General features: G+C 36.8%; 1 protein-coding gene across 12 annotated transcripts in view; it reads right to left on the minus strand.

Annotated features, from left to right (window-relative positions):
• ATXN2 (ataxin 2) overlaps window positions 1-16,936 on the minus strand; it is a 136,321-nt gene that overhangs the window by 89,335 nt on the left and 30,050 nt on the right. For all 12 annotated transcript variants that reach the window (XR_003516838.2, XR_003516839.2, XM_027575583.1 and 9 more), the window contains exons 2-5: window positions 14,600-14,633; window positions 13,240-13,299; window positions 12,681-12,752; window positions 11,962-12,112 (exon numbers count right to left, since the gene is read on the minus strand). Coding sequence is in view for 10 of the 12 variants with exons in the window: in XM_027575583.1 (XP_027431384.1) it covers window positions 11,962-12,112; window positions 12,681-12,752; window positions 13,240-13,299; window positions 14,600-14,633 (317 nt within the window). In the remaining 2 variants the exon portion in view is untranslated. The remainder of the gene's footprint in view (window positions 1-11,961; window positions 12,113-12,680; window positions 12,753-13,239; window positions 13,300-14,599; window positions 14,634-16,936) is intronic.

The raw sequence follows: 16,936 nt of genomic DNA on the forward strand, positions 1-16,936 counted from the left end.
AAACCAGTGACATATAAACCAAATCATCTGCTTTATATTAACCTGAAATAAAGCTAAGTAATGTCTTTGCACATTGCCTTGTTTAAAGCTATTAATAAAATATGGAATTTCTTAGACACAGTGCTTATCAATCTCAGAAACTGAATCATACTGATAACTTAAGGCTGTATCTCCTTGGACATGACCACCAAATGGCAAAATCGTAAAAACTGCAAGGCTATGATGCCTCAAATTCCTAAATCCCTTTAAGAGAAAACTGTATTTAATAAGATTTTACTGTGGATGTAAGTAACTTCTAGGATCTGACATCATTTAGTCATTTGGAAATAAAGACTACATTGCTTAAGAACTACCTTGGAAAGACTCAAAAGGGATGTCAATCATTTAGAAGTACAGCAACATACTTTTTATGAAGCCTATACAATTTCAAAATGCAGCCTTTAAGAAGAGGGAAAAAAAAAAAAAAGACCGGGTTGGGGGTGGGGGGAATCTTTTCTCCTTGATAGCTATATGCAACTATAAAAAAAAAAAAAAGGTCATTATTCCCTCTTCTCTGACAACAAAATAATACAGCCTAGAAGAGTGCTTACTTTTTAACTGTGATTTCCATAAAAACTTCTGAGTCCTAGAACTCAAAGTAAATTTATTACCACTCAAGGAAGAAATGACAGAACCTTAGCAGGAAAACTGAGATGGAGGCTGTCAGAACTGCTGCCGTAGGCAAGGATCTAAAGGACATCAGCTTCAAAAGTGCAAATACAGTGGAGGGAAAGCAGCAATAATGGGCTTTTTGAAACACGGTAAGCCATCTGAAAAAACTTTCCTGAGCAAGATGTTGCTCCAAGGAAAAGGACAGTATATCATGTGGGGAGTCTTCAGTTTCAGTCCACACATTACCTGCTGTGTTAAAAATAAATTAAATATTAAAAAACAGACTCTAAAGGGCGCCTGGGTGGCTCAGTTGGTTAAGTGACTGCCTTCGGCTCAGGTCATGATCCTGGAGTCCCGGGATCGAGTCCTGCATCGGGCTCCCTGCTCAGCAGGGAGTCTGCTTCTCCCTCTGACCCTCTTCCTTCTCGTGCTATCTCTCATTCTCTCTCTCAAATAAATAAATAAAATCTTTAAAAAAATAAAAATTAAAAAATAAATAAATAAAAAACAGACTCTATGGTTTTTTACTTAGAATCAAACCAAACACTCAAATCGTTTTCTTTTGTTCTTTTCTGACCATCTGACCTAGGTACCCTTTTGACCAAAGTCTAGAAAGAATCAACAGATGTGGAAAAGCAAACCCCAAATACTGTTCTTGTTAAAAATACAGCATGCAATTCAATTTGTGTCTCTATCCCACTTATGGAGCCCCATAGGTAAGCCTAGAGGATAAGTAGGAAACAGGATAATGTGAATCAATGCACCATTTAGAAAGTGCACAGGATATAGGCCTTTCAGAATAAATGGCCCCATAAATGCTTTTCATGCTACAATATTCGACCAAAAGTTTAAATAAAGTCCTTAGAGTCAGTAGCTCTATTTAGACAGCATCAAATTGTGTCAAAATGCATTAATGATGAAGAAACCTTATACTCTTCTTACATAAAATTATATTTTACAGTACTATGATGAAATAATATTAAAATCCCTCAGAGGAAAATATACCCAACTTAAATATGAAAAAGCAGTTCTTATTTTCCTTACTAATAAACTCTGAAAAATGTACATACTGGATTCTCTAAACTTCAGGCAAAATATTTTTAAGATAAACTATTTCCTCATTTTTACTAACCCAGTATATAACATGAAAACACTGGAAGTAATATAACATTTGAGAAGTAATTTTCTTAAAATCTAAACTAGCAAAATTAAAAGTTGAGCTATAATTTTCAGAAAATTTTTTTTAAGAAATTTTCCCATTTAATATACCACTGTATAAGACTTAAAAATCAACCAAGTATCAGGAGTAAAAGCTTAAACTGACAGGGGCACCTGGGTGGCTCAGTGAGTTGAACATCCAACTCCTGATTTCAGCTCAGGTCATGATTTCAGTGTCATGGAATAAAGTCCCATGTTGGGCTCTGTGCTCAGCATGGAGTCTACTTGTCCTTCTCAACTCACTTTCTCTCTCAAATAAATAAAATCTTAAAAAAACAAAAAACCTTAAACCCACAAACTAGATTTCTGTGAAAAGATCTAAATGAAGATCAACAGTCAAGACTCCAAAGAATCAAGTGCACACCAAATCCTACAGCAAAGCCAGATTAATGTAACACAGAACAAGAGAAAAATGGAAACCCACCTTTGAGGCTTGATTTACTTAAACAAGGTGATAGGGGCACCTGGATGGTTTAGTTAAGTGCCTTCAGCTCAGGTCATGATCCCAGGGTCCTGGGATCAAGCCCCATGTAGGGCTCCCTGATCAGCAGGGAACTTGCTTCTCCCTCTCCCTCGTCCCCTCTCCCCTGCTTGTGCTCCCTCTCCTCTCTCTCTTCTCAAATAAATAAAAATCTTAAAAAACAAAAACAAAAAAAAACCCACCAAGGTGACAGATTCCAGAGAATGTTAGATTTCTATTTCCTATATTATCTCCAAAAGAGATCAAAAGAAATTCTAACAAAGATGCCAACAGAAAGATATTTTGTAGGGTATCAGGAGGTGACATTCTGTTTTCAGCCTTTCCATTAGACTCCTGGTTCAGAACCCATTTTGAGGGGCTAGGGGGAGTCTTTATACCACCAGAAAGAATGAAATGGGTCAATGGGTCTAATCATTACTAGAGCAATTTTTTTAATAAAAGGTAACTGTTTTCATCTCAAAAGTTAGAGAGAAGGGAAAATGGAAAGAAAGTAATTTTGTTGAAAATTTAAGGGGAAAAAAGTAAATTCAGAAATGTTCAGGAAACAAAAAACAGAATTGAGGAACTGAACTGCCAATACCATTAGCATACAGTATTCTTTTTACAACTTATTCTTAATTCTATAGCAAAGTGTTGAGACCTAGGTTAAGAAAAAGCTAGTAAATAAAATTAATTCCAATTCTTACAGCTGTACAAACACTTTTCTGTTTCGTTGGCAAATATGTAAAACACTTTACAAATTAGACTGTTCTTTTCTTATTAAATTAGAAGAACAACTGTTCAAGTGCACATGCTCCCTTAAAACTCTCTGCCAGCACTGATCTGGGTAAAAAAGTAGTCAAATGGAAAAGAAATTAAAATGCAGACAATTTATCCACATTCCTTCACTGCCCTGCTTTATTATTTTTTTTTAAGATTTTATGTATTTGGCAGAGAGAGACACAGTGAGAGAGGGAACACAAGCAGAGGGAGTGGGAGAGGGAGAAGCAGGCTTACCGCTGAGCAGGGAGCCTGATGCGGGTTTGATCCCAGGACTCCGGGATCATGACCTGAGCCAAAGGCAGACGCTTAACAACTGAGCCACCTAGGCGCCCCTATTACTACTTTTAATATATGTGCTATTCATAGGACTTCATTGAGTCTGTGCAGAGCAAGAGAAAAAATAAAACTAAAACCAGACAGTAAATGAGTAAACTAGCATTATTACACTGCTGCCAAGTAAACAGTCTTCCTGGACTCATCTGAATTACCTACCGGAAGAGCTCAAAAATGCTACTTGTTTTTGCTTCAACTGTCCTGACTAGCAGAGTGTAAGTTGTTTTCTGATTCCCTATCATGGGCTAGTATTTATCTTGCTCACTTTTATCATTCAGCAAGCTGACGAAATAAAAATCATATTCCATTGCTTTGAAACTACATTTCTTTGATTACTAGTGAGGTGGACTACCTTTCCATATGTTCACTGGCCATCTGAAAAACTTTTTTTATTCGATTTTTCCCAGTTTGTACCATGTCTTCTAAAATTTATGGTACTTTTGGACACATCTAAGTCTTTAATTTTTTATACTCAACTATTTCAGTCTTTTATATTATGAATTTTGGCTTTGGTGGTCATGCTTATAAACTCCTTCATAGATTTCCTCTGGAATTTCTATGTAAGCTTTTTTTTTTTATACTTCTCTTTTTAGCCATTTAGGGTTTATTTTGGTGGTGAGTATGAAGTAGGCATCTAATTCCCCCCAAATGTTGTACCAACACCATTTAATAAATAATCCACCTTTACTACAGATTTAAAGAGTTATCTTTATCATATTATTAACAAAATACCCATATGAATTTTATCTGTTTTGGATTCTCTATTCTTTACCACTATGGCAACTATGGTTTAATTCTGATCCATTTTAATGTTTCATAGGGCAAGTCCTCCTTCATGACTCTTGTAGAAAAATTTCCAAAATTCATCTTTTAATAAGTACTATCTTATAAATTTTAGAATCATTTTATCACTTTCTACAAAAACAGATACTATCTTTAGTGATTATTTTGAGGAAAAAGGACAATTTTACAGTGTTACATATCTCCATTCAAATGGCACGTTTCTCCATTTAGTCAAATCTACTTTTTTTCCTTCAGTAGTGTTTTCATAAAGTCTTCAGCCTATTCATGTAAACTATGCTTATTTCTACGCTCTTCTAAGTCTTGTTCCTTTGTGAAGATGTCTTCTTTTTAAACCATCTAGCTGATTAATGCTGTTCAGTAGTTTTCATATATATCTTAAATCAGACCACCTTACTCTTATTATTTTTATTTTGTTTATCTAAGTAAAATTCTATTTTATTCTAGAGGTTTTCATTTGCTTTTTGTTTTTAATAAATGAAAAATTATTGTTTTGACCTTGGCATACACATGAAGAATACAGCAGAGAATTTTTATATGCTCTAAAAACATATAAAGAAATGAAATTTTAACAAATCAAAGATATTTTAATAAACATGCATTACTTCCCTATTGCATACCTCCAACTACACTGTTTAATGTTTCATCACCTGTTCTATACCTGTTTATTTTTTTAAATCTCAATAACCTCTGTGCCACCTCCATACTGGCCTCCGTAAATGTTAGTTTCCATTTAACTACTTGGCCCCAGCATGGACACACACCTTCTCTTACTAGCCCATAGTAAAGCTGAGGCAGTCAACTTTCTGATGGTTCAGGTTTTAACAGAAGAGTAGTAGAACACAGAATTACTCAGCTAGCTCACTAGAAAAACTAGTCCAAAGCCCACAGGCCCAGGTCAATCTCTTTACAGGGCTTTCCTGCACTGCTCCCTGGATATCCCCCAGCCAAGACCACCTGCTTATCCATCACCCCATCTGCCTACTCACCACAGGGCCTATCCTCCCTCCTGCCAAAGGGCAGACTGTTGATCATGAGCACTTGTCCAGCTTTATAGCTGCTTGCCTGTCCAACATTAGCACTGCTTGCCCATCTACAGAGCCTACTGCCTGCACTCTTAGCTCCAAGAATGTGCCTCTTCAGCTGCAAGGCTTGTGGCCTGATCACCCTACTACAAGACCACCCATGAATGAATTTAGAAGAATTTAGACTCCTCAGAATTCAAGGTTTTCCAAGTCATAGCCTGCAGAGATTTGTCTCTTCCTTAGATATGATAGATACGGCCTTCCTAATGTCATGCCCTTCAGAAGTGATCACTCTCGGGGTACCTGGCTGGCTCAGTCAGCTAAGCATCTGCCTTCAGCTTGGGTTGTGAGCTTGGGATCCTAGGATTGGCCCCTAGTTGGGCTCTCTGCTCATCAAGGAGTCTGCCTCTCCCTCTGCCCTTGCTCCCGCTCGTGCCCTCTCTTTCAAATAAATAAATAAAACCTTTAAAAAAAAAAAAAGAAGAAGAAGAGATCATTCTCTGTTATTCACAGGACTGTGCCCTATCAGAGCTACAGGACAACCACATGAGAACACAACAGTATCACACCAGAATAAAATAATCTATATGACTTTATTTCTCTACCCTCTAATCACACATTCACACCCCAAATTCCTCCAACTACTACAACAATTCTTCATGTCTCTGAACTCTATTTGGAATTCAATGCCACCAATTTTAACATTCCATTTTTCTGGAATTCCTTCACGTGCCTTGGTATTTCCAACTGTGAAAATGCCTGGAGCAGAACTTCTTAACATGGAGTACATGAACTCCCTAGGGAACTGTGAACACTACAGAATTAAATGTAAAAGTCTGTGTGCATGTTTTTCCTAGGGTCAGGGTATACAGTTTCACTAAGTTCTCAAAAGGGACCCAAAATAGATTAAGTTTTGAATTTCTCTGTACTGTCTATAGCAACAAGCACAGCAATGAACACATTCCAGGGCTCAGTAAGTATTTGTTGGCTGGCTGTATACATAAGACTTACCTTCTAGTTTCTCACTCTTTGCATAAAATAGTTTTTAAAAAATATGTGAAGGTCCTAATTTCATTCATTCAAAAGACATTTACACTGTGCCTGTCCAATGTGGGAAAACACTACACTAGGCTCCAAGGATTAAAAAAAAAAAAAAAAAACAGTATCCATGCACAAGGAGCTCAAAGTTTAATAGGGGAGACAGAAACATCTAATTATATGATACAACATGGTATAAAGGCAATACAAAAGATGCTGGGAGTGGGTTTATATGTGGTTGCTGAAATTAGGAGAGTATAAAACGACTGAGAGGCAGGAAGATCAGTGGGCAAAGAAACAAGCAATGGGAACACACACACATTTAAGAGCACTTTGACAGAAATGAACCCCAAGACTGGGTAGGGAAGGAATGATGAATAAAACACATGAAAAACAGAAGAACAGCTTCTGAGGGAGGATGAAACCAACAGTGTCAAAAGCCACACTAAGTCTGAAAAAGACTACAAAGGACCTAGCAATGAGAGGTTACTTCCAGGTAGTTCCCCAGTAGTGAACATAAAAGTCAGATTATGTTGCAAAGAGGAGTCAATAGAAAATAAGAGTTAAGATGTTTGGATAATGGGGCGCCTGGGAGGCTCAGTCAGTTAAGGGTCTGCCTTCGGCTCGGGTCGTGATCTTGGGGTTCTGGAATCGAGTCCCACGTCAGATTCCCCGCTCAGTGGGAAGTTTGCTTCTCCGTCTGCCCCATCCCCCTCTCAAATAAATAAATAAAATCTTTAAAAAAAAAGATGTTTGGATAAGAAAGGAAGACAGGATAGTAAGTAAGAGTTCAGGATAAAAAGGAATCCTTTTCAGGAGGGGAGGGACTTGAATAGCTTTTCTGGCTAAAGGGAAGGAGTAACTGGAGATGAGGAGGTTGAAGAGTCTGGAAACAGAGGTGTCATAAAAGAGCAAGAATCCAGGAATGCGGACGCCTGGATGGCTCAGTCAAATGGGCATCTGCCTTTGGCTCGGGTCATGAACCCGGAATGCCAGGATCGAGCCCCACGTCAGGCTCCCTGCTCAGAGGGGAGCCTGCTTCTCCTTCTGCCTCTCACCCAGCTCGTGTTCTTGCTCTCTCTCTCAAATAAATGGATAAAATCTTTGAAAAGAAAAAAAACAAAGAACCCAGGAATGGTAAAATAAACAGAGTCAAGGGCATGATGGGAGAAGTTGGGATTCAACCGGAAGTGAAACATCCCATCTACTAAAACCAAAGGAAAGAGAGTAATGATGGCAAGGGGAAGATAAAGCTGTAGGTAAGGGAGGGAGCAGATAGTTGATGATGGGAGACCATTCCCAATAATTAATTTTCTCATTTGTCATTTTTCAGTTATTGTGACAAATAGCTGGAAAGAAAAGTGACTCTTCAAACTAAATCCAATTTCAATGGTCACATATAAGGAATAGATGAAATTACACAGTATTAAGAGTCAAAGAACGAGTTAGAGACAAAGTATGTTCTATGTTATTTCACCAAAGACAGTACAGTATGTATTTCTGATCAGCTCCAACAACCCAAACACAGTAGGAAAAAAGATCTAGGACGAGCGTTGGCAATGTTTTTCTATAAACAACCAGAAAATATTGTTTGGCTTTGCAAGCCATATAGTCTCTATTAACAACTACTCAATTCTATCGCTGTAGCATCAAAGTGGCCAGAGACAATACATAAATAAACAGGCATACTGTGTTACAATAAAACTTTATTTACCAATGAGTGGATCTGGCCCACAGGCCTTAAGTTTGCTGACCCCTGTTCTCTAGACTGAGGACATTGCCACGGAAATGAAATGGTAGAAAGAAGCCTAAGTCAGGAGCAGGAGAATGAAATAAGAAAGTAGACACAGGGGGCGCGTGGGTGGTTCAGTTGGTTTAGCGTCTGCCTATGGCTGAGGTCGTGATCCCGGGGTCCTGGGATCGAGTCCCGCATCAGGATCTCTGCTCAGCGGGGAGTCTGCTTCTCTCTCTCCCTCTGCCTGCTGCTCCCCCTGCCTGTGCTCTCTCCCTCTCTCTGTCAAATAAATAAATAAAATCTTTAAAGGAAAAAAAAGAAAGAAAGGAAAGGAAAGGAAGGAGCCACAGAACTAAAATGTAGTTGAGTTGGGGTATTTAATCAAAGAGCAAAATAAGAATAAAGGAACAACAGAAAAAGGAGAAAGAGAGTAAAGGAGAAAAGCAGACGAAGAAACACTGGAAAGAAAAAGGAAACCAGGTAAAAAGTGAGTAGAGATAATACCTCAACTCCAAGGTAGAAAGATGCAGAGAGAAAAGCAGCTTTATGCCCTAAAGAATAGGTGGCAAAAGGAAGCAGGATGAAAATGAGAGCATCCCAGGTCTGTCTGCAATGGAATTCAGATAAAGGATAAAACACATACTAATTTTCCAGTGATAATCTGATGGTCTAATTATGGGTGTGCAAAAAGAACCCACAGCTTACAAAATGTAGTTATTTTTCATTTTGCCCGCAAATCAATCTGGTAACATACACAGCATCCAAGAGATCAAATGAAACTTATTCACGATATCATAAAAAGAAATCAATTATTTCTAGGCCTCTTATTCACTTGCATACGCATATGAATGACTTTAAAAACATATTAAAATGAAAAACTTATTAAAATCAATAAAAGTCAGCATTAAGAAGTTAAAAGCCATAGTAGCCTTTTAAAAGTTTCCCCAAAAATAAAGCCAGATTTAAAAAAGAAAAGAATCTTGAATAATATAATAATTTGTGTATTTATATTATATAGGAATTTTGTTTCCTTTTGGTTTTATTTGTAGGGAAACCCTTTAAAGTAAATGCAGATTTATTCTGACATAGCTAAACAACAAATGAGACCACATAATTTATGTCACAATAGTACAATGTTTAAGAACATGATTTGGGTGGGGGGGTGCCTGGGTGGCTCAGGTCATGATCCCAGGGTCCTGGGACTGAGTCCTGCATCGGGTTCCCTGCTCAGCAGGGAGCCTGCTTCTCCCTCTCCCACTCCCCCTGCTTGTGTTCACTCTCTTGCTGTCTCGCTTTGTCAAATAAATAAAACCTTTAAAAAAAAAAAAAAAGAACATGATTTGGGGGTTAGTGGGTGCTGGGTTTGTGTCCTCACTTTACCAAATTACTGGACTGTGTCTTAATTTTTGTAATTAATGAACCATGCCAATTAATTACTCTAAAAAATGTTTCCCCTATACTAACATTATCTCCAAAATAATACTTACAGAGGGCAACTTCTGCCAGGATAGTATTAAAAACCTGGCTTAAGAGACCTGAAATCCTAAACACATGATTTAATACTATTTTCAGGATACTATGCACTGGACACAATTGTATAATTCACTAAACCCCTACAGTCTTTAAAATAAAATACCCGGGCACCTGGGTGGCTCAGTCGTTAAGCGTCTGCCTTCGGCTCAGGTCATGATCCCAGAGTCTTGGGATCAAGTCCCGCATTGGGCTCCCTGCTCCTCGGGAGTCTGCTTCTCCCTCTGCTTCTCTCTCTGTCTCTCATGAATAAATAAAATAAAATCTTTAAAATAAATAAATAAAAAATAAAATACCCAAAATTACTCCACTATGGGATATCCTCACCAAGAAAACTGTATTTTTATGTATATAGCAAAATACATCCAGCCCATTATGAGTGTACTGAACACTGTCAAAGCTGTCGCTCTGACCTGTATGTTCTTGGCTTTCTACAACGAACACAAATTACCTGAGAAATAAAGACATATTAAAATAAAAAATTTAAAGACATTATTTTGAAGAGGATCAAAGAATGGGATACCATAGATATTTCCAAGTAATATTTATCTTTCCAAATTTGGGAAATGCCAATTCACTTTAAAAACAAAAAACAAAGTCTACCGTGAATGGCTGTTAGCTAAACGGCCTGGTACCCAACAGAGTAAGGAACATTTTGTTGTTGCGTCCGATACTTTTTCTAGAGTGTTATGTACTAAATTCAACTGAAATTGTATTTTCCCTTTCAGCTTATTATCCAAAATTAATTTTTAAACTTAAATCAGTAAAATACTTCAACAGTATAAGCATAAATAAAATTTTGTGGTCCTAGGCATAAACAAGACCAACTCCTAAGGCAGCAACTAAAAAAAGACTTGTTTCCTTGTATGGGCCATTGAAGGACTCTTAGACAAAGAGTTGTGAATCAGAGACACAGACATTTGAGAAGGTACAAAAACAGAACACAGTGCTTTCTTCAGCACGGCAAAGCGGTTAAAGGTACCTAGCACTGCTAGCTTCTGAAAAAAACAAGCTAACTATAGGTAAGAACCTTGTTAAGGGTCCAAGAGAAAGGCTTTAACTTTCTGGTGGCTTGTATTTCTAAATAAGAGTGTTGAAAAATGAACACAGCAACAAAAACAGCTATTGGTATAGACTGAATAATGAAAATCAAGAATTGTGGCGAGTCAAAATTCGCAAGAGAATGAACTACAGAATTTGACCAGAAAAATCAATTTTAAGAATTTTAGAACCAAGTTCAAAATTGCCCAGAAGAGCCTTTCAACATGTTATGAACACTCAACACTGCAGAATACGCTCTCTGAACAAGTAACAGCAATTCCCGTATTTCCCTCCTCAGTGGACACTTGAAACAGACTAAATTTTAATGTAACTACAACACCCCTTTTATATTTTCAAAACATAGTCCCATACTCTGAATTTTTTAAGAAAATATGCATGTTCTACTTCTTTACCTTTTTCATCTCCATTAGAAGATCGTTTTTCCATCCACAGCTTTCTGCCTTTCTCCCTTAGACCTGTACTTTATTTCCAGGTCACAAAACTAAAATATTTATAGAACTATAAGCATAATAAAACTAGATAAGCATTATTTATAACCATTTTAAAACTAAAAATTTAGGGGCGCCTGGGTGGCTCTAGTTGTTAAGCGTCTGCCTTTGGCTCGGGTCATGATCCCAGGGTCCTAGGATCGAGCCCCCATTGGGCTCCCCGCTCAGCGGAAAGTCTGCTTAGCTTCTCCCTCTCCCACTCCCGCTGCTTGTGTTCCTTCTCTCGCTGTGTCCCTCTCTGTCAAATAAGTAAATAAAATCTAAAAAAAAAAAAACTAAAAATTTATAAAGGACTGTAAGCCAAATAGGACAAGAAATTGCAGTTGAGTATAACCTGTAGCATTCTTGACCATGAACTGTAGAAAATTCTCTACAAACTTTTTTTTTTTAAAGATTTTATTTATTTGACAGAGACACAGCGAGAGAGGGAACACAAGCAGGGGGAGTGGGAGAGGGAGAAGCAGGCTTCCCGCTGAGCAGAAAGCCCGACGCGGGGCTCGATCCCAGCACCCTGGGATCATGACCTGAGCAGAAGGCAGATGCTTAATGACTGAGCCACCCAGGCGGCCCTCTTTACAAACTTTTTTAGTAGAACACAAACTCTCATTATTTATCCTACTAAAAGTACCAAGGACTCTTCCTCTGAAGTTTTAAATATTTTCCAACAAAAATGCATTAAAATTCCCATCTGTCTTAATCAGGTTATTCTAAAAAAAACAAAAAAAACAAAAAAAAACAATTTCTTAAAAAAAAAAAGGTCTGTATAATTGATGTATAGAGTCTTTGTTTAAATAAATCTTATAAACCATGAAGCGTATTTAGGAAATAAAAATTCACCTCTTCTTGCATAACTGGAGTCCATATCTTTAAACTGTACCACAACAAAGTCTGAACACTTGAACAAAATACTCTCCATTATTTCTTCACGTTTTGGCCCCGAACTGGATTCCATAGTTTTCTCATGTGCAGCATCAAGTACCAAATCACACTAAAATGAGAAGCATGAGTAAATATTCAAAATATTTATAAAATAAAATATGACAGGGATTCTTTAGCACATCAAGGTACTATTTCTTACAGGTCTTTGACAAAAATAATCTAGGTCAAAAGCACCTTATAATCACACCTTTTTCTTGGAAATATGACCTATTATCTATTCCATCATTCAAAAATCCTCTTATCTAAAAGTTGATCCTTGCTACTATAGTCTGTTTTAAGTATATTAATGGTGATAAAGAAGAAAATAATGAACCACTCAATCCCTCTTCTAGCCCCCAATGCTTGAAAAGGTCAAGATATTTTAATAAGCACACAGAGCAAGTTTAATTATACAAACCAGTCTATAAAATAATCAGTATTTGAAACTGAAGAGCAAAATCAAAGTGGTTTTAAAAAGTGCTTTAAAGAACATGAAAATGTGACAAGCATGCCCACCTCACAACTATAAATTGCTAAATCAGAAACTAATAGACAGTGTCAGGAAGCCATACAAACATACAGTAGTTGATGATTCATGGGGTTTTAGATGTAACAAAAAGGAAAAGAGTAAAAATTACCTTAGGACTGTATGTTTTAAAAACTCCTTCATATATACCTCCGTTTTTCACTTGTACTTCACATTTGGATCCCTAAAAACATACAATTAATTTATCAAAGAAACAGTGTGCTACCCAGTCAGGAGGGGTAATTGTTTACATTTTACTTTTTATATAGCTCACCATGCTTCATTCAGCATATTAGGTAGTCACTGACAGAACAATAAAAAAATTCTAAAACATTAATACACTGAATTTTCAAAACTCCTCAGGAGGCCCTGCTCAGAGTTTGCAGTATGAATTTAAATACTGAAGTTAAATATTTCTGATTCTGGATTTAATAGGTGACAAAATAATGCACTAAAAACAATCAACTACTACTGTTATTTTATACACAGCAGGGTTAACAAGAATGCTTTTTTATAGTGAGTCACAATAGTTTGGATGGAGTTCTGTTTTTTCTAAATAATCCTGATTAAATGTGACCTAACTTTGAGAATCATTCATCTACATTTTAACATCATGAAATTACTTTACTGCACTCCCAAGGCAGTTTCTCCCCAATAATCTGGTAACTTACAACAACTGACGTAAGTATATGAACCATCCTCATATTTGCATAAATTCCATCAAAAGAAATCTGGAATATTAAGAAAAAAACATTATTAGCAATCAGTATTTATCCTTGTCTATATATGAAAGTTAACATTTATTTTGTTACAAAATGCTATGTTTATAATACCTTACACATGCATTAAAGAAAGACTTGATTTACTATGATCTTGTTTCTTTAGAGAACAGAAGCTTAAGTTTTCAACAGTGAAAACAGTCATACCATCTAACAATGTTTTGACTACATGTGATACAAAAAAGCAAGTGAACTTCCATATATGAGGAATGACAAAACCACAGAAACAGAGGACAGATCAAAGGTTGGGGAGCAGAGGGAGGAGGGATCACTACAAAGCAGCATAAGTGATTTGTTTCAAGGTGAGAGAACTGTCCCGTTATCTTGACTGTGGTGGTGGTTACAACTGTATGCATCAAAACTCAAAGACCTGAGGGGCGTGGGAGGAATGGGGTGGCTGGGTGATGGACACTGGGGAGGATATATACTATGGTGAGTGCTGTGAATTGTGTAAGACTGATGAATCACAGACCTGTACCCCTGAAACAAATAATACATTATATGTTAATAAAAAAATTAAAAACTCAAAAGACCTGTACACTAAATAGAGTTAAGTATACATAAATAAATAAATGGGGTGGAGGAGCGTGCACCTTTGTCAAAAACCCTTGACTATCTATCTTCTCTTAGCATATATGAATCAATGATAGTGCTCTTAGGTCTCAACCACACCACTCCTTACTACATACTACATAAGCATGTGTCCTTCTGATTCAAAATAAGAATATCTGTCCAGTAATGGCAAAGTCTGAAAGATCAATGACAGTTTCACATTTATTTTTTCCATCACAAGAAACTGCCCTTCATGCTGTTTAATTTTCTTGATAAAGTTCTAAAATTTAAAACCAGAAGGCCTTTTTCAAGGGAGAAAAATGGAACGACTTAAAAGAGGGCATTAATTCAAAATCAAAACCCCAAAGAACTTTGCAAACTCTAGTCCTGGTGTTATACTTATCTTTTTTGGGTGTTATTCATTTAGATTTGCTTTTAGCCGTTTATAAAACAACAAATGACTTATTACTTTGCATGAAAAATACTATTTACAGATTATTTGACATTTTATATGTAGAATCATCTCAAAAAATAACACATATAGCTAATAATTTTATACCAAAGAGTACTGAGGTATAAAAGTTATAGGAGATATAAAACCCAAGAAAAGGGATTTCTTTTCACCTTGGCTTTGGTCTACGGTTCAGAAATAATATTTTAGTTACCAATTCTTCCAAACAAGTGACATTAAATTACTCACCGTGGATTGAGGCAGTCCTTTGCTGTTTCGACCTCTGAAAAAATGAAACGTTTATTAAGTTCAACAGGCTAAACAAGCTAAGAAAAATATTTTCAAATTTAAAGTATCTTATAATTCCATTCAAATAAAGCATAGGTAATCTGTGGGGAAGGCTCATCTAATATTAAGTATAAAGGCTACCTAAGAATGGTTCCCTCTGTGCTTTGCTGGCTCAGAGACCCAAAACAGGTATGTATCACGGGAGGGAAGGAGGAAAGAATGTGAACATGATCAAAATAAAGTAAGTGAAGTAACAATAAAAATAGCCTACTGGGAAAAAATAACCAATTCTAAACATGATCATCTTTACTCCCAAACCCTCTGTTACAGAAAGCTACTTAGGAATAAAATATAAATTCTACTCCTAATTTAACTGACAAATTATTGAGACTGGCATCAAAGTCACCTCCCATGTTTTTCCCTTGCCTCTAAAAATAGGCACTATGTTTACAACTGCAGAAAAACATTTGAAAATAAGTTAAAAGCATTCAAAGCACTTTCACTTCTAAGTACCTCTGTCAGGATCTATATAACAAGTACCTTTCCCTGCCAATCCCCTACCTCGGATCAATGCAGTACACCAAAGTCAGCTGTCAAGTTATTTCCAGTAAGGTGAACTCAAGTGAATTTAGTTATACAGCATAATACAACCGAAGGCTTATTCCACTGGAAAAGATTAGGCTCCTTATGAAACGATAAAAACATTAGTAACATAAAATGCTATATTCCTCATAAACATTAATTACTCTGGAATAACAGGACTGGAATCTCTTTTTTTTAGAGAGACAGAGAAAGTGTGAGCAGGGGAGGGGCAGAGAGAGAGAGAGGGGGAGTCCTAAGTGGGGCCCACACTCAGCATGGAGCCGGACTCAGGGTTCAATCTCGTGATCGTGACCCTGAGGTCATGACTTGAGCCGAAATCAAGAGTTGATGCTTCACTGACTGAGCCACCCAGGCACACCTGGAATCTCATTTTAATGAAATAATCAAAATACTCAAGTCACAAATCCAAACAGAAGCACAATTCAGGTCTAAAAAGTCTTAAGAGTATGAATGGTGCCAATTCCCAGTAAAACAGCACTGACCCGAGAACTCCAAGGACAGGGCTGGTTTGCTCTCCAGCTCAGTCAGCCTCTCTCATCTAGAAAATAACATTTTAGACCAAAGCACCTCTGAAAGTCCTTCCATTTCTAACATTCTGATTCCGTAACTCTTTGCCTCACACATAGCACAGAGAAATTACTGAAGTTCACAGAATAGGACTAATAATCCCATTTATAATACTACAAACCAGATACTACAGTAAGCACTATGTCAAATCTCTCACCCCTAACTTTACAGGTGAAGAAACTGAACCTTAGTTAAATATCTTGACCAAAATCATCTGGCTAATGAGCAGTAGAGCTCATATTTTAACCAGGTGATCCAAAGTCTAGGCTTTTCATTTCTAGGTTATATTCTGCCTCCCTAAAATTGCATCACAAGGAATAAACTAACTTCACAATTAAACCTGACCAAATTTTTACATTTTTTTCAAGCATCATTTGAATTTACTGGGTTTTTCTAATTATTTGTAGTCTGTAATCAAAGGCTACCAAATGGCTAAAAATCCTGCTTAAGATTATCTTACCTTAGTGGTTGCTGAGATGCCAGAGTTAAGACTTAAACAAATGCCACCAATTAAGTACCTTTAAATTCATGTGGCATTCCCACAAAGCTATTTAAAAGAATTTACAGACCCTCTATAGAAGTCACAGAATGTTTTTATTGATTATACAATTACATCTTTGACTAATAAAGAACAACTGTTTTGACAATCCATTTTACTTAGAACAAATCATTCAACAAAGAAAATAATAAAAGACAGCAGTATAAAATGGTACAGAGTGTAGAAACAACAGATTTCCACTGACCAAACCAGGAAGCTGAATAACCAAGGGGGAATGTTAGCATATCATAATAGCATTTCCTGAAGCTTATGCTACAAGTTCAAATTCATTCTTTTTTTTTTCCTTTGGGGATCTACTTAGATTATGCTTTACTTTTAATTTTTTTTCTTTAGTGTTTTGGAACAAAGCATCTTAATGTTTCCTATGTAACAAAAACTGAATTTCAAAGAAGCCAAGATCAGGGTCACCTGGGTGGCTCAGGTCATGATCCCCGGGTCCTGGAATCGAGCCCGCATGGGGCTCCCTGCTAAGCATGGTTCTCCCTCTCCCACTCCCCCTGCTTGTGCACTCTCTCTCTCCCTCTCTAATAAATAAATAAAATCTTAAAAAAAAAAAGCCAAGATCATAC

The sequence above is a fragment of the Zalophus californianus genome, chromosome 14, assembly GCF_009762305.2.
Source record: "Zalophus californianus isolate mZalCal1 chromosome 14, mZalCal1.pri.v2, whole genome shotgun sequence".
In the NCBI taxonomy this organism is placed as follows: domain Eukaryota; kingdom Metazoa; phylum Chordata; class Mammalia; order Carnivora; family Otariidae; genus Zalophus; species Zalophus californianus.